Source organism: Ursus arctos, unplaced genomic scaffold, assembly GCF_023065955.2.
Source record: "Ursus arctos isolate Adak ecotype North America unplaced genomic scaffold, UrsArc2.0 scaffold_10, whole genome shotgun sequence".
NCBI lineage: Eukaryota > Metazoa > Chordata > Mammalia > Carnivora > Ursidae > Ursus > Ursus arctos.
In genome coordinates, this window is record NW_026622764.1 from 599,880 (window position 1) to 618,214 (window position 18,335).

The 18,335-nt window shown below is 52.0% G+C and overlaps 1 protein-coding gene across 12 annotated transcripts in view; it reads right to left on the bottom strand.

Moving 5' to 3' along the window:
• Nucleotides 1-2,383: 2,383 nt before the first annotated feature.
• Nucleotides 2,384-18,335, bottom strand: part of TMCO3 (transmembrane and coiled-coil domains 3) — a 45,205-nt gene continuing 29,253 nt past the window's right edge. For 6 of the 12 annotated variants that reach the window (XM_026488710.4, XM_048215509.2, XM_057306947.1 and 3 more), the window contains 5 exons: nt 12,305-12,500; nt 8,519-8,669; nt 6,617-6,696; nt 4,910-5,059; nt 2,384-3,102 (listed from right to left, as the gene is read on the bottom strand). In XM_026488710.4, the coding sequence (XP_026344495.3) occupies nt 2,989-3,102; nt 4,910-5,059; nt 6,617-6,696; nt 8,519-8,669; nt 12,305-12,500 (691 nt within the window). In that variant the 3' untranslated portion in view covers nt 2,384-2,988. Of the gene's footprint in view, nt 5,060-6,616; nt 6,697-8,518; nt 8,670-12,304; nt 12,501-18,335 lie in introns of all 12 variants that reach the window. The other 6 variants (XM_057306963.1, XM_057306926.1, XM_057306928.1 and 3 more) reach the window with 1 other exon arrangement.

Here is an 18,335-nt window from a genome sequence, read left to right on the forward strand (position 1 = left end):
GGAGAGCCCTGGGCCCCCGGCCCACAGGCGGAGGCGCTCTGCACTGGGAGCCACGGAGCGGCAGGGTCATCCGGACCTTCGTGCTGAGGGCCAAGGGCTGGCATGTCCCGGGGTGTGGGGAGCCAGCAGGAGTTCCGGAGTCGGACACTGGAGCAGCCGCCCACCCTACGGAGCCTGCACACCATGGCCTCTCCTTCCTCCTCCCTGCCTGCCTGCTCCTCACCGGTCACCTGGAAGAACCACCTGCCCGAGCCCAGGAGCGTCGGCCTCGCCCGGGGCCACAGCCCCACCACGCCCGCACCTGCAGCTTCTGAGCACCGAGGCCCCCACGCCCGCCCCGCCGCTGGGCCTGAGCCTGCCTCACCTTCCTCCTCGGGGCTCTGACGTAGCACAACCACCTTGGGCCCGGGAGACACTGTGCCCGAAGTGGATGCTGGCCGCCTCTGTGCTCTGCTCGGGGCCGCGAAGCCTTGCCGTCTCCGCGTTTAGGCTTTGGCAGCATGGATTAGTGCCGCGAGGGAGACGTGGCCGCGGCCTTCCCCCAAGGGGGCTCTGCTCTGCCACACCTGGTGCCCGTGGCCCGGGAGCCGTGGGGGAGGCTGTCTCACACACCGACCTCTGAGCACCTGCTAGCCCAGCACCTCGTGCCGCTCCTGGGCACCCCCGACCCGCCTGCTTTCTCCCGAGTGGTTGGCGGTTCCCCGGCCCATTCCGTGCACCAGGCCGCCAGCTCTGCCTCCACTCTGCACCCTCCCTCCCCTGCCTGCTTTGCCCACAGTCAGTGATGCACAGGTGTTCTCCTGTGTCCATGGTGTAAGCAAACTGAGCAAGCTTCTCTCCTAACTGACCTCCCACGCAAGACCTGCTCTAACGGCCACGGCTCTCAAGCCTCCAGCCAGATGGTGCTGGACGTGCTCTGGCTTCCCTCAGGCCGAATGAAGCTCTTCCACGTGGGGCTTCAGGCCCCGGGAACTGAGGGCGCGGTTTACCGCGATCCTGCCCCCCACGCACAGCAGAGCACCAGGACAGCACGGACGAGGGTGCCTACCCGCCAGAGTGTAGGCGGAACTCAGACCCAGGAAGCAGGAAGGCCGCGCGAGGGCACCAGCAGGTTGGAACACGCGCAATGCGCGTGGGGACCGGAGGAGCTGGGGGTTGGGTTAGCACTCCGGGTGTGAGGGGTGACTACCCAGACGACGTGTGTCGGGGACCCGGTGAGGCACTGGCCGTCAGCAGCTGGTGCCCCACCCTCCCCTCTGTCTTCAGCTCTGCACCTCAGATGTCAATCCACTAGGAACGGGCTCACAGCAGACACCAGGTTTTAAAATCAAGGTGAGGACGTCACTCCCAGGCTGGTCGGCAAGCACGCTTCCCTCCGGCGTGCCATCAATAGCAGGACTCGCCCGTGCGCAGAAGAGATGCTGATGGCGGCAGCGGCAGGGGCTCCCAGGGGTGCCCAGTGGCTGGTCGGGGCAGAGAAGGGACAGCTGAGCTCTCCGAGTCCGGATGAGGAGGAGAGACGGAGGACGAGGCCGGGGACGGCTCTGTGGCCTCACTGTGTGGGAGGGGTGTGGATGATGGGCCCTGAGAGGTGAGTGGAAGGTGAAGAGGCCACATCCTGGGGCTGGAGCCCCCCAGGGAGGGTGCCCTGCGGGCAGACATCTTCCAGAGACGCGTCCTCTTGGCGTCTTTACCCACCGGTGACATTGGCTCCGTGTTCTGGGAAAAACTATGTCAGCGCATCATATAGGTCTCCTTCCACTCAACACGATTTCTTGAGCTCCTGGCTCTGCCCTCAGGTGCTGGGGATTGAAAATGAAAGAACAGGCACCCCAGAGGCCGTCCTGAGTGGATTCCAGCCTGCTGGGCACGTAAGAGAAAGCGTTCTGCCCGCGCGTCCACACCCAGTGGTTTCAAGGGAAGGGCACTGATGTGCTCTGATTGAGAATGAATAAAACCAGTGCTGTATCTCTTCTCTATCCATTTCCTGCAGACCAGATGCAGCTCACTTCCTCCCACACACTGTTAATCACACGGTCACATCTGCGGTCGTGGTCGTGCCCGAGGTGGCGTCCCTCCGCTGTAAGGACTCTGGTCCAACTGCTAGGCTCTTAAAGCCCATCTCGACAGGACACTCCACTCACAGCGCCTCTCGGGGAATCTGTAAGGACCAGACCTTCCAGCCCCGAGTTCTCTGAAATGGGGCATATAGTAACCAAAATATAAAGTTCAAAGTTACAACTTAGGCTTTACAAATAGCACTGTATTAACTTGGTCTCTTAGAGAATGATGTGGCAAGGTATAAATCATCCTCATTTTTGAAAACTGTCAAAGATCAGTTTAACAGAAAAATCTAAAAAAAATTCCAATAAATTTCAATTAATTCCTGATTGTAAATGATCTTTATTAAAGCATGCATATTCCCGTGATTCAAAACAAATATTTTAAAAGAATGACATATCTAATAAAAACCGACAGGAGTGTTTTATTTAAAATTATTATAATAAAAACAAATAGACATTTAGAAGATATCTGTCATTTTAGAAAAGAGACAGTAATGACTAAAGTAACTTCCAAACTCACCGCCCGAATTAAAATGTCACATCACAGAAACGTTTAATAACAAATATTGACCAACAGATTGCAACACAAAAGTTGAATAAATAAAAAACCTTTCTGATTGTTTTACCAAAAAATCATGAACTGATGAAGTAACAATAGAAAGTTAACATTAACTTCAGAAAAAAAGGCACATCCAGGCAAAACAGTCAAGGTGACCGTAAAATCTGGCGTTATATTTATTCTGTGCATGACCACTGAATGGAATAAATCACTCGGCGAGACCCGAGACTGCGGAGTAAAGGTCGTCACGCCGGGCAGACGGGGAGCCCCTCCCACCGGGCGCTTTGTCCCCGAGGCAACGGGCGCACAGGGAGGTGCGGCCGCACACGGGTCTCACTCGTGAAGCTGTCCATCCCGCCGTGGCCCTCAGAGGCTTGAGCGTCTCTCCGGCCGGGGCGCGCACCTCGTGACGGCGGCCCTCCACAGCACCGGGGCCAGCAAGAGGCTGAGTGTGGTCACACTCAGGATGAGGAGGTACACCTGCAACAGGTAAGCGGCAGTGGTCTCGCGCAGGACTAGGAGACGCCCCTGCACACCCCAGGGAGCCACGGGCACGCGGACATGTGGACGTGAGGTGCGGGGAGATGTGGGCCCTGATGGAAACTCGTGCACATGGCTCACCCCGCGGGCAGACTGAGCACGCGGCCGCAGTGCAGGCCTCGGACGGAGCCTGTGCACAGACGTCATTCCTCAGCCACCGTTTCTTCAAAATCGAGACTCATCCTATCTTCCTCATACTCATAGACACGAGGGCACAAGCACGGAATTCTGAATGCTTGCCAGCACGTCCCACGCACCAAGAGGAACTTCTCTATCCCTTGGCCCAAACTAGGGAGCAGGTGTGCAGAACCGGATATTGGAGGCATCTCGTGGGGGGGGAGGGGCTTACTGGCAACAGGGTGCCCAAGGGAGGATGCTCACCTTAAGGGGGGCAACAGGCAAACCCCCGCCCTTGTTCAAGGACCCACCCGACACGTGCACACAAAAAGGGCAAAACAAAACTAGATGCAGAATGGTGCTGGTGGGTCCAGTCAGGTTTGGGTAGAAACTACCGTTCATGAGCTTGTATGCCCACAAACCCCCAATCTGAGAGCGCCCTGAGTGTTTCTAAGCTAGAAGCACAAGTCTGTGGGGAAACGGTATGCAGTCTCCCGGCCGCTGGCCTACATGCGATCCTCGGGGACCCGGCAGTCAGAGCCGGGGGTCCCGGCTGCTTCTACACCGCGAGCCGGCATTTAGCCTCTGTCTGCAGCAGAGCCCCTTTACTGTCCACCCTCCTTGCACTCAATCAGCAGCATCACCAGTCCTCAGGTCACTCAGGGCTCACACTGGCCCTGCTCTAAGGGACATTAGCTCTTACCACGGTGGACCGGACTGCGGCCCACGGACCCCATAGGCCACAGCCAAGCACAAACGTCCTGCTAGTCAAACTTAAAGTGACAGCCGGGGGTCATCAGACAACATTTACCAAGTTCTAATTCACAGCTGGAGAGAACAAGGCAAGTGCACTGCGGGCGGCGGGCGGCCGTGCCCACAGACCCACACCCGGGCGTGCGTGCACCCGGCACGGGAGAGAGCCAGGCCCAGGATGAACGGACCAGAGACAAAGGGGAAGGAGGCAAATGGGGGGCGGGGGGCTCACCTTCCAGGCGCCACGCAGAGGGCCCAGCGCATGCACGCTTAGAACTATGGTGGGGGAAGGAGGGAGCCAATGAAAAGAGCCCCAAACTTTCGTATATGTTGATACGCGGGAAAAACCTCCGTGTATTTTATACACAGGAGGCTCTGTCATCACTTCTATTCCAGTTTTAATTCCAACTCCCCAAAATTTGGAGACACGGTGTCTTCAGAAGCACTTCTGAACCCAAGCTCACCTTTTACACACAGGCCAATGCTGCAATGTATTTTGTGAAAAAACTCCACAAACCAACCAGGGACTTTCACACAACAACATTCCAGTTCTGCCTTTTCCATGGTTTCGGAGTTCAGACCCAAGCGCAGGCACACGGCTCACAGATGCGGTCCTGGGAAGGCCGGGGCTCTCGGCCTGGCTGATGGCCCTGCACAAACTAGTGGGGGGGCTCTGACTCAGGGTTTACTTTCTGCCAGAGATGCGAGTAGTGATGGGGCAGCGTCAACAAGGACGTTACTCCTCCGTGCCGGTGAGGGGCAGAGCCCCGGGCCCACACCCGCTGCTCGCGACTGCGGGCAGGATGCTCAGACGCCAGTGTGGGGGTGTGCGGACCAGGGCTCCCCACACACGCACAGCACGTGGCTGCAGACTCACCTCCCGAGAAATGATGCCAGCTCTGCGTGCTCTGCTCCCCAGGACAAAAGAGAGCTCGCTGACCTGCGCCAGGCCCGCAGCCACGATCCACTTGACGTACTGACTGCTCTTCGGCAGGAGGAGAGACAAGACCAGAGCTGCCAGAACAAACTGCGAGAGCATCCGTGTTAGCGCCTCACCCTCGCCCAACACCGGGACACGTGCAGAGGCACCGAAGGGACCCAGAGTGTCTGCCAGAAAACCACGCTGGACAGAGCAAAATCAAGGGCTGAGGTTTACTGATAAGTCGGTCCCCCCCGGCTAAGTCGACAGCAGTGGGTGTCCGGCAGCACTCAAGGACATTCTACTTTCTAAGGAGAGAACTGTGTCTCTCACATACGCAGAATCTAGAGGTGAGCAGTCCAGAATCCGTGGGGCAAGTGCAACAATCATCAGGGACTCGGATTCCTTCCAGTGGAAGGATTTTAAGTCAGGGGCGCCTGGATGGCTCCATCGGTTTGGTGTCCGACTCTTGGTTTTGGCTCAGGTCCTGATCTCGGGGTCTGGGATCGAGCCCCACGTTCGGCTCCATGCTGGGCATGGAGTCTGCTGCTTGAGATTCTCTCTCCCTCTCCCTCTGTGCCTCTCCACCCCAATTAAAAAAAAAATAGTATTTTAAGTCAACTTTTTTTTTAGAAGATATTATTCATTTGACAGAGAGAGAGCACAAGCAGGGGGAGCGGCAGAGGGAGAAGCAGGCTCCACGCTGAGCAGGGAGCCCGATGCGGGACTCGATCCCAGGACCCCTCGATCATGACGTGAGCTGAAGACAGATGCTTCACCGACTGAGACACCCAGGCACCCATTAAGTCAACTTTTATAATCTACAAAGCCAGACAGCTACTGAACAGGTAATCGGACCCTGAAATGAATGTTAACACAGGCAACTCAAGGATCTGTAGTCATTGGGGCACGTGGGTGGCCCAGTCAGTGAAGCATCTGCCTTCAGCTCAGGTCATGATCTTGGGGTCCTGGGATCGAGTCCCGCATCGGGCTCCCTGCTCAGCGGGGAGTCGGCTTCTCCCTCTACCCCTCCCCTCCATTCTCTCTCAAATAAATAAATAAAAATCTAAAAAAAAAAAAAAAGAATGCGGTCATGGAGGACAGACAGGTCATGGGGGACAGACAGTGGTGAGGTAATTCTCAGTGGCAGTGAAGCTGGACGTCTGTGAGGGGTCTGGACAGGCATGGGCACTCCACGCCCTGCCCCACAGCCCCGCCCTGGGCCCCTCTTCCATCTGGCTGTCCCTGAGTTACATCCTTTCATAATAAACCACTGATGTGGTGGGTACAAACATTATAACACTTCTACAGCACAGAAGCGATCGAGCGTACGTGTGCATGCACCGCTGGTGGGGGCTTCAGGAGGGGCGTCCCAGCGCAGGGCCTCGCGGGGTGTGCAGAAGTCACTTCTCCTGGCCCCGCTCTCATAGCTCCCCATTTCAAACATACCCAATTCTGAGACAAGGAAGGAAAACAAACCCAAAGGCCTCGGTCCTACCCCACGCAGTCCCCAGACTGCTGGGTGGCAAGAGGGGCTCCGGGTAAGCAGCCTCGTTGGAGTTTGCAGACTCCACGTCACTCTGGGTAGGAAGTGAGGCTCCGTCCCACATCGACCAAAAACGACAGGAATTGTACCGATCAAAAAGCACTGAGGAGAATCCGTACCTTCATGATCACCACCGACAGGGTGAGGACCATCAGGACGCTGAGCTCGTACACCACAAAAGTGGGGAACACGTGAAGGCCTGGTAGGAAAAGGACAGACACAGTCACTCTCGCCTCAGTCCTCAGCCATGAGTCTGCGATGCTCAGGCTTCCTCTTGCCCTTTCCCCGCACACGAGCAGCTCGTGAGCGTCACCCTGCGGGGCCCCGTGTGCATGGCTCATGCCCGCGTCTGCTGCTCGCGGTTCTGGAGCTGGCTCGCCGCAGGGGAAGGGGCCCAGGTGCCGAGGGCCATCCTCCACCAGACTTCACCCTCAGGACTTGGCAAAATGGGACGGCAAGCAGCAGCTAAGTGATTTTCCTTTGTGAAAACATTCTGTACGAGGTACAGACACCTCCCGGGGCCGGGAAGCGAGGGGAGAAGCCTGGACACTCATGGCTCCTTGCTGTCCTGACAAAACAACCAAGAACCGTTCTCCTGCTGTGGTCAGTGCCTGCTGGCAGGCTCTGCGTGCCGGGGATGAGGGACGCGGGGTGGGTGCTGGCGGGCCCCTCCTCACTCGGCGGCCAGCCTCACACCCCTAAGGAGGGCACGGCTGACAGGGCCTCTCCTTGTGAGCACCGGGAGCTCACGATGGGGCAGGGACACGTGCGACCCCTCAGCAGTCTGCGTCTGTTTGACGCAGAAACACAAACCCAAGAACCCCCGTGCTCCCAAGATAGGCTTCTCTTCCGTGGAATTCAGCAGTACCGACCCTTTATGCTGCTCCGCGGGGGCCTGCTGACAAGCACCTGCCCCAACCTCCTTCTTGGCAATGTCCCTCTTCCTGGGTCTGCCTCGGCCACCTCCCAAGTCTGTGTGCTCCCTGAGCCCTGACGACGGCCCAGGGTACATGTGCCAGGGGAGGAGCCAGTTCTGGGGTTTTCGAGCCCCCAGCATTACGGGTGCAGACCAGCTCTGGCTGCACCTGTGTTCCTCAAACTCATCACACTGTCACCCGTAGTATGAAGTGACCAGCGTAAGCACACATGTGCACACATCCCTGACCCAGCCCACTGCACGGACCTGCCTGGGGTACACTGGCCCCCGTTCAACACAACACAGAGGAGGTCACCTGGGGGGCTCAGTTGGTGAAGCGTCTGCCTTCAGCTCAGGTCATGACCTTGGGGTCCTGGGATCGAGTCCTGCAACGAGCTCCCTGCTCATTGTGAAGCCTGCTTCTCCCTCTCCCCTGCTCGTACATGTGCTCTCTCTAATAAATAAAATCTTAAAAAAATACAGCACAAAGGAATGGGTACAGTGGTATTTCAGTGACACAGCATATATGAAGTCAGGTGCCAGCGGGATCGTGAAGAGGAGCAGAGCCTGCGACACCTGGTCTAGCGGGAGGAACACGGGGACGACTAAGAGTCTGCACTGCCGCCCGCCACCATGTGCACCATGTGCAGGGGCCTTCCTGGCCTCTGAGGGTCCCGCCATCTGGACCGAATCCCCACCCCCATGCCCTCCCAGGTGCCCACGCCGAGCACTGCTGCCTCAGCGTTCAGCCCCCCCCCCCCGGGGGGGCCCTCCTTCATCTGGGCCCCAAACTGCCCTTTGCTGGTCACACTGCTCTCACTGCTCAGCGCTCAGCCAGGGCCCTCGGTGATTCTGCATGTGGTGCTGGGACCCCAGGGTCACTCCCCCGAGGGCATCAGAGTGCCCCCAGAGCATGGCCGCTGATCAACAAGTCCATATCCCCGAGTGCAAATTTTCCCTTTTTAATAAGATTTCTCTGCAGACCCCAATTTTTACGGAACTGTTCTTACTGCATAAATAGAAATATGTAAACAGGTCACAGAAGTCACGTGGATCTGTCTCACAAATACTGCGTGAATGTCCTGATGTGAACAAGAAAGGTTACCTATGGATGCGAAGAAGATGATAACCAGGAAGTCACGGATGGGCTCAATGTAAGACACAACCTCCTCGGTGACCATGTGGCCTTGGGAAGAGATGAGCGCTCCGGCCAGGAAGCAGCCCAGCTCCATGGAGATGTCCAGCAGCTCCGTGACCTGGGCGAAAGGGGAAGGCCACATGTCACTCACAAGTGCCACCAGTACACATCTGGCCAGGGGCAGGTTCATGCCCAAAGGCAGGTGTGCCATCACACCAAAGGCCCATCTCAAAGTCCCCGGAGGGGCCTCTGTGGGGTCGAGCTGAGATACGCACAGGAAACGAACATTAGTTGAATATTCCATACAAGGAGGAAAAAAAATTAACTTAAGATATTTGAAACAATCATTCAAATCTTTGAATGACAATACTTTTGAAAATTTACTTTAAATAGTTGTGATAGATTTTCTTTACCTCGACCCAGTGACTCGCCCAACTATGGCAATAAAACATGTGTTACTGTAAAAACCTTTCCGGTCTCCAACTGAAAGCACGCAGAGAAAGTGGACAGTCTAGAGAGCGATGCCCGGAGAGAACAGGACCCCAGAGGGAAGTGCCAGCACGTTCAGCGGGCCGGACGTGGCACACGTCAGGATTTGCTGGGTTTCTAACGACACCTGTTAAACACAAAGCTTCCGGTAGACTGCTTCATGAGGTGCTACTGACACAAAACAACTTGAAAGTAGTAGATGCTTCTTATTCTGAGGAAGTAAAACCACGCTCAGAAGCCAGCAGCCAGCAGAAAGAGCCGTCAAGGAAAAACGCTTCACAACAGCACCCGGAACAAGTCCCACAAGGGAACGCATGGCCCTCACACCAAACACCACAGAGAAACATGCACGAGAGCCGGGACCCGCAGTGTGTGCTCCCAGGCAAGAGGCTCGCAGCCGTGGATGCAGGAGCTCTCCCTCCTGGGCCCCGAGTCCCTGCAGCGGCTGCGAACACTGACAAGCTGAATCCAACAACTCACGCGGGTGCTGGAAAGACCACGAATACGGCCGGGCAGCCTGGACCGCGAAGGACCCCCTCGCGCTCATACTCATGCACTCGTGCTCGCACACACACACACGCTCACACCCACATGCACGCTCACACTCACGCGCTCACATGCCTCTTGGCTTCTGACAAGGTGACCCTGTGCCCAGTGCGGCACAGAGAGATGCGCGTGGTAACACGAATCCTTGACCACAGCCCTATGCCTGGGCTCCACATACGTCCAGACGGATGCAGATCTAACGAGAAAAGCAAAGCAGGACATCCTGGATGACGACACGGGTGCCTTTGGACCCAGGGAAGGCAAAGATCTACACAGGACCGAAAAAGTGCTCTCTGTACAAAATTTGAAACTTAGAGTACGTGAAAGTTAAGAACTCCTGTCTATTAAAAAATGCCATGAAGAGAGTCAAAAGGTAAGTCACAGACTGGAAGATCTTATCAAAAATACACGGGACACAGAATTTCAGCCATAAAAAGGCATCAAGTACAGAAACCCGCGCCGGCGTGGCTGGACCTTTACGTGGCGCCACATGAGCGCGGCAGACACAGAGGCAAGTCCATGGGGACAGAAAGCAGGGAGCGGTTACTGCGGGATGGGGGGCCAGGCGGGACTGGAGATTCGGGGTTTTTGGGGGGTGACGGGAATGTTCTGACAGTGCTGACGGTCGCACAGTGCTGCGAACGTGCTGAAAACCACTGACTTGTACACTTTAAAAGGGTTAAAATGGCTGATTTTATTATAGGAATTTCATTTTAGTAAAAAGAAAAACAGACAAAAGATTTGCCAGAATATATAAAAATTCCTACAACCCAGTAAGAGAAATAACCAAACTGAGGGTTGACAGGCCGGCCCCAAGGAGGGTGTCCACACAGCTCCAGAGGGCAATGTGAGTCAAAGCCCCCAGGAGACACTGCGAGCACCCAGCAGAACCGCTGAACCCGCGGCGCTGCGGGGGAGGGTGCGGAGGGTGCGGAGACCCCGAGCCCTGCCGGCACGGGGGTGGGGGGTGGGGGGTGTGCACAGCTCCAGCCAGCAAGCCGACTCCCACGCGCCCGCCCGTGAGCATGCGGGAGCGCGTGAACAGCCGCTTTACTCGCAAGAGCCCGAACGGGAACCCACCCGAATGTCCAACAACAGAAAGGACGACTGTGAGACACGCCAGGACTATGTCACGGCAACAACGGCACGTGAACTGTAAGCCGATCGGATGAGCGTGAGGACCAGCAGCTGCTCTGGAAGAAAGAGAACCAGTTTAACCAGTTTAGCCACTGGGAAGACAGCGTGGAAGTCATCCAGACGACACCGCTCTGCCGGATGTTATTTCCAGAGAGAAAAATACTCCAGAATGGATAAAGCAATGTAAAAAAAGGACGTCACACACATGAGCAGCTTTGAGCAGAAGCAGATCTTAGACTTCTCCCAAGATTATAAATTAGTAGACAATTAAATCATACATGACGAAATTGTTTTTGTTAATTTCCTTTAAATTAAAATGAACCTTTTAAAATTAGCCTTTTTGGTTCGAGGTAAATGTAGATTCGCTTGCAGTTTTAAGCAGCAATCCAAGGAGCTCTCATGCACCCCCTGCTCATTCTCCCCAGTGGCAGCATCTTGCTAAGTCAGGGCACGAGATCACAGCCAGGATATGGACGCACCGTAGTGAGGACAAACGCAACTTTCTGTCACAGGATCCTCCCCCCACCCTCTCCATAACCCCTGGCAACCAGCAATCTTCCATTTCTAAAATTTTATCATCACAAATGTCACATAAATGGAATCACACAGTGTGTGACCCGTGGGACTGGCTTTTCCCGCTCAGGGTAGTTCTCTGGAGATTCATGGACCAGCTGTTTTAAACCTGGGTGGTCTTCCTTGGTGCGGACGGATCACAGCTGGTGGAACCAGGCAGCTGCTGAAGGACATCTGGGGGTTTGGCTGCTACGAACACAGCTACTGTGAACAGTCACATGTGAGCTTCTGCGCGAACCCGAATCTTCACTTCTCTGGGGCCCACGGTGAGGAGCGAAGCTGCGGAGCCATAGGTGACGCTGGTACCACGGACTTTTGGTGGGGGTCTCACAGCATTTCCCCCGTTCTCTCAAGAGAAGCACGTCCTTTCAGTAAGGAGAAGGCTGCTTCTAAAACGAACCTTCTGTTTTCATTTTCAACTTTTCACATTATGGCAAAAGAAGCTACACAGCTGACCAGCTTTGTCATCATCGAATAGAAAACCTGTTTTAAACTGTTCATCTGATTTCAGGTACAAAGTTGTCTGAAAGTTTAAGACAACGCAACGCTGGTGATGCTGGGAGTCCACGTGGCTCTCAAGGCCACCCAGACCACCTGCAGTGCCATGCTTGAGGTGCCATTTTAGCAAAGTGCTTAAAAGTACGGGAACAGGAGCACCTGGGTGGCTCAGTCATTGGGCGTCTGCCTTGATCTCAGGGTCCTGGGAATGAGCCCCACATCGGGCTCCCTGCTCAGCGGGAGTCTGCTTCTCCCTCTGCCCATCTCCACTGCTCATTCTCTCTCAAATAAATAAAAATAAAATCTTAAAAAAAAATTATGGGAGCAAACAGGTTTAGCTCATTGTACAAATACTGAGGGGTAGAGTAAGGACCGTGCATAATAAAAATACGACCATGTGTTTCAAATGTTTTAACTACTATTAAAATAAAAGACAAAGAACTGAACTTAAGCTCTCAGTGAACAGGTTACAAGTCAGAGTACGTAAATATCAGGTATTTTGAGAATTACCGTTAACATTAAAAAGATGAAAGCAGAGATTCCTAAGATAAGGATTTCTTTGTTCCCTTTGCTTTCCACATGCAGTTTCCGATAATACGGTCCAATGAGGTAAGTCTTTATAACGAGACATAGAAGAAAAGCAGCAGCGAGCGAGAAGAGAATCTGACCGACCAAAGCCAGGACCCGCAGAGTCTCCATGACAACGCTAGGAGAGAAGAAAGAGATGTTATCCCACCTCCAGCACACATTTCCCTGACACCCAATAAAATGGGCTTTCACTTGTGTTTCTTTGACATGTTACAAAATAAATTCCCCAAATCACATTTTTATTTCCAAGAACTAAAAACCTATCAATCACAGTAATTCTAAATAACTTCGTTCAAATTAAGTTATTTGAATCCAATATGGAAGCTGGATTGTTTTGCCAACAATTCGAAGCAAATCCATCTTCCAGGGTATGAGGACTCCTGACCACAGCTCATACAGTGACTGGTAACAAAAATCCTCACCAGGAACTAATCCCCACTTGAAGTTCTTCCTGCAACGACCATCACTCCGCAGGCTCAGCACTCGAGGCACGGCCACAGAACCCCAGCGACATGCAGCAAAGTCGCTCCTTGTGGCCGTGCCAGAACCCCGAATCTCATGTCTGTTGTTTAGTCTCAGAGAACAGGATTCGGTGCAAAGCTCTTTTGAGAATATGCTATTTACCCCCAGAATGTATTCTTAAGATCTCAGTCAAAAACCTTTTCAGAAGAGGGGCGCCGGGGTGGCTCAGTTGTTAAGCATCTGCCTTCGGCTCAGGGCGTGATCCTGGCGTTCTGGGATCGAGCCCCACATCAGGCTCCTCCACTGGGAGCCTGCTTCTCCCTCTCCCACTCCCCCTGCTTGTGCTCCCTCTCTCGCTGGCTGTCTCTATCTCTGTCAAATAAATAAATAAAATCTTAAAAAAAAAAAACTTTCAGAAGAAAGGCACTATTGCATGTTTATAGTATTTACAATGAACATACATAGTTTTTATTTAATTAAATTTAGTTTTTTAAAAACTTAGTTCATCATATTTAGGAAACTATTTAGTCTGGAATTCTGGTTTAAAAATTCTCAGTGGAGGGGCGCCTGGGTGGCACAGCGGTTAAGCGTCTGCCTTCGGCTCAGGGCGTGATCCCGGCGTTATGGGATTGAGCCCCACATCAGGCTCCTCCGCTATGAGCCTGCTTCTTCCTCTCCCACTCCCCCTGCTTGTGTTCCCTCTCTCGCTGGCTGTCTCTATCTTTGTCAAATAAATAACTAAAATCTTAAAAAAATAAAAATAAAAATTCTCAGTGGAAGAATACAAATCTGATTACTAGGAGAGAATTCATCATTTGCAGTCAAAGCTTAAAGCAGCAGCGGTGGACACGAATGTCAAGCTGCACACGGCTGATCACGTGGGGAATCAGACCCAGCTGGGCTCGAGTGCCCTCGCTGCGGAAGGCTCCACGCGGGCTCACCGAGAGGGAGGCAGGCGTGTGGAACTGGGATCTGTAGCCCTCGCAGGCCTGCACAGAACGAAGCAGGCTGGGTCTACCTCAACTCCCTGCCAGTCTTCCCACCCCAGTCATGCGGCACGTGGCCTGCGCCCGGCACCCCGCACCCCTTCCTGAGGTGCCGCCACCTCCCCACACGGCTGCACTAACCTATCGGTCTCGTGATGCTCCGGAGCCACACCACGAGCCCAGGCTTCCTGGCCCAGCCGCAACTGCCCGCATCCCTCACCCACACAGCAGCCTCCACCAGCCTCCGCTCCCTGAAGGCCCACGTTCCCTCTGGCAGGACCTGTGCACCAGGCCCCCACCTCGGGGGCTCCCCACCGCCCCAGGGCGTCCTCCGTGTTTCCGACTCAGAGGCCCTGCCAACCTGACGCGGCCGTCCGCCACTCCTCACCCTGCTCTGACCCTCTGCACCCCACGCATCTGACCAGACCCCTCTGGTGATCGCTCGCGCACTGCTCAGCCCTCTGCCCGGAGCGCTGCAGCCGCGCCCCATCACCCCCGTCGGACGGGCAGGAGAGGCCTTCCGCGCTACGCGGCAGCGTGAGCATCTTCCACCTGCTCATTTCTAGGTTCGCTGCTTGCCTATTTTTTAACTGGGTTATTCAAAGTGTTTTATTTTGTTTTTACTAATTTGTAGTTCTTTATGAAGTAAGAAATTTAACTCTGCCTTTTATGTGTTTACAAATATTTTTCCCATTTGTCTTTGGCCTGCTTACCAAATGTGTACCTGCATGTCTCCAGAGCACGTGTGGCCACACGTGTGTTTACAAGCACATGTGTACGTGTATACATGCAGGTGTATTTAAATACTCACAGAATGAAACTTCCATGTGATAACGTTTCATGCAGAAAATACACTTTCCCATCCTTTATGGCTACTGTGATTTCTGCTCTGCTCGAAGCCAAGGGCCCCCATCTTCAATATTACAAACAAATCCATTCATACTTTTTTCTAGAATTTTCATGATCTTGCAAGACTTAATAATTCAAATCACTCTTTAAAAAGTATTATCATAGTCTCTGTGTTCTGTTATTTAACTGTGAAATATTTGGGGGGGGGAGTTAATGCTTTCCTTTAGAAAAGATCAAGATTAATTCTGATTAGAGGGGAGACTGGTTGGCTCACTCCGTGAAGCGTCTGCCTTTGGCTCAGGTCATGATTCCAGGGTTCTGAGATCGAGTCCCGCATCAGGTTCCTTGCTCAGCAGGGAGCCTGCTTCTCCCTCTGCTTCTGCCCCTCTCCCTGCTTGTACACGCACACTCTCAAAAAAAATGTTTAAAAAAAATTCTGACTAGAGCTTAATAAAGAGGCAATGTTCATATTAACATTACCACTAATTTTGTCTAGTTTGTTTACTATAAATTTTCCCTGGTTATCAAAATTGGAAGAGGTTTTCCCAAATTATGAAGAAAATATACATAGCAGACAGTAAAATGATCATAAACTATCCCTCTACTAGTAGACAATCATCAACCCCTTGTTTTTAAATATATATCAATTATACATGTAAGTAGATCTGTTTCTAGTCTCTCATTTTCTTCATGTAACCGAAATATTATATATAATTTTTAATAGTTTTATTAAAATAAAATTCTCATTCCATACAATTTACTCCTAAAAGTGGATAATTCAGAGGCGCCTAGGGAGCTCAGTCAGTTGACCCTCTGACTCTTGATTTCCACTCAGGTCTTGACCTCAGGGTTGTGGGATCGACCCCACCTCAGGCTCTGCACTCAGCAGGGGGCCTGCTTGGGACTGTCTCTCTCCCTCTGCCCCTCCCCCCGCTCCTGCACTCTCTAAAATAAGTAAATAAATCTTTAAAAAGAAAATGAAGTGCACACTCCAGTGGTTTCCAGTATACTCACCGAGGTGTGCACCCACCACCACCGCCCATTTCAGGGCGCATCTACCCGCCCATCAGCGCTCACGCTCTGCTTCTGCCGCGGCCCGACAGCCCCTCATCTACTTCCTGCCTATGGATTTGCCTATTCTGGTCGCGTCACACAAATGCAATCACACAATATATGGCCTGTGTGTGTGCTTTGTTCATAAGCGTGATGTTGTCATGGTTTGTGGGCTTGCACGTGGCCTGTGTCAGTGGCTGAACATCCCGTGGTGCGGTCACAGCACACTTTATCCGTTCATTAGCTTACGGACATTTGAGCTGTTTCCACTTTTCAGTGATTATGAATAATGCCGCTATGAACATTCATACACAAGTTTTGTAATTTTTATTGTGGTAAAATAATCGTAACATAAAACTACCACTTCAACCATTTTAAAGTATATTAACTTGTGGCATTAAGGACAGAAACACTCTTGTGCTGCCATCATCCCCACACAGAGGTTTTTATATGGCAGGTGTTTTCACTTCTCTTGGGTAAATACCTTGGAGTGGAACAGCTGAGTCTTTTGGCAACTCTGTGTTTAGGCTTTTGAGGAATACTGTGTATGATCTGACTCCATTTTTTACAGCTAAACATAATATAGAACATCTTTTCTACATCATTAAAACTGTAATGTTTCATGGCTAACGTGGAATAATATCAATAGGATCAATACACGGACTGGATTTCGTAACTGGAAAAACACAAAAGAACAGTCCCCAAAGCTTTCTGGCTGAGACAACGTCCTCTGGTGACACTTCCACCTCCAGCTCTTTGCGGAGGCGCGGCTTCCCATTTGGTAAGGAGAGTCTCGCCTCGACGGGTCATAGTTTACTGCACACTTCTTAAATAGAACACAAATGATTTTCAACTAAAGTTGCAACTCTTCCTTTTGCTGTCCAAATTTTGTTCAGTTACTTAGGTTGAAAATCTGTAGCCAGAAGGAAAAATAACTGGCTCTGATTTATAGGTTGTGATGAGAAGTGTTACTTTTCTGATAGTTAAAAAAAAATCTGAATCAGAGGAAAATGACAAGAGGAACTTCTCAATAAACTAACTTTAACAGTTCTACCCGCCAGGTAGTGAGCTAGGCGCTCTTTGGATTCTCTCTTGCAACCCTCACCCAGCCCATGAGGCAGGTACGATTTCCATACAAGCCCCACTGGTTTTCTTTAAGATTTTATTTTAAATAATCTCTATATCCAACGTGGGGCTCGAACCCACACCCCGAGATCAAGAGTCACATATTTCACCGACTGAGCCAGCCAGGCGCCTCACCCCATCCCTGTCTTCAGGGAGAAAACTGAAGCCTAGAGATTGCAAGACTGGTAAGTGGCAGAGCTGGAGCTCTAGGGCCCGAGCCTTAACCTCCAGAAGTCCCAGTTCAAAAACTATTCATTCCTTCTACTTTCCCTGCCCGGCAGAGAAGAGATTTTAATCATTTTAGGATTGTTGAAACTTAACATAACATCTGGCAAAAGGTAAACATCAAGGTGAATCGTTATTAGAATTATCTGACAAAGATTTTAAGCAGCCATTGAAAATATGATTCAACACCAATTAAAAATTCTCTCTTGAAAGAAATGAAAAAATATCTCAGTAAAGAAACAGAAGTCATAAAAAGGAGGCCCAAATGGAAATTATACAACCAAACAATATACAGTTGACCTTTGAACAACGTGGGGGTGAAGGGGCACAAACCATCTGCACAAAAAGCTGCATATAACTTTTGACTCCCCCAACAACTAACAGTCCACTACTGACCAGAAGTCTTACTGATAACATAGTTGATAACACATACTGTGTGTATGAATTATACACTGTATTCTTACAATGAAGTTGGTATAGAAAAGAATATGGCAAAAACATTATATGGAAGATAAAATATGTTTACAGCACCATCCTGTGTATATCCATGGACCCACACAGTTCAAACCAGCTTTTTTCAAGCGTCAACTGTAATAACCAAAATAAAAATCTTGCTGGATGGATTACACAGAGTGAAGACAGAGGACAGAATCTGTGAACTTGAGGACAGATTAACAGAACTTACCTGGTCTGAACAACAGAGAGAAAATGGGGGGGGGCAGGAAGAAGAGTCATCTCAAAGGCCTGTGGGACAATAAGAAAACCCCTGGAGTCCTAGCAGGGGAGAGCATATGGGACTCAAACAATATTTGAGGAAATAATGGCTGAAAAATCCTAAATTAGGCATGAGACATAAACCTACAGATTCAAGAAGCCAAGCAAACTCCATATAGGATACGCCCAGAGTGTTATGGATTCAATGTCTGTAGCAAGTCCTGTGTGAAGTCCCGACATGATGCTGTGAGGAGGAGGGACCCCCAGGAGGTGATCAGGTTTAGGTGGAGTCACGAGGCTGGGGCCCTGAGGTGGGGTCAGTGCCCCCGTCATAAGAAGAGACTAGAGACTTTCTGTGCTGGGTGCCCTCTGCCACATGAGGACACAGCAAGAGGATGTCTGTGTGAAAGTGAGTTCTGGTCAAGAACTGAATCTGCCAGCATTGATCGCAGACGTCCAGCCGCCGGACTGTCGTCCAGCCGCCAGACTGTGAGATTAATGCCTGTGGTGCTGTTAGAGCAGCTGAACCAACGAAGACA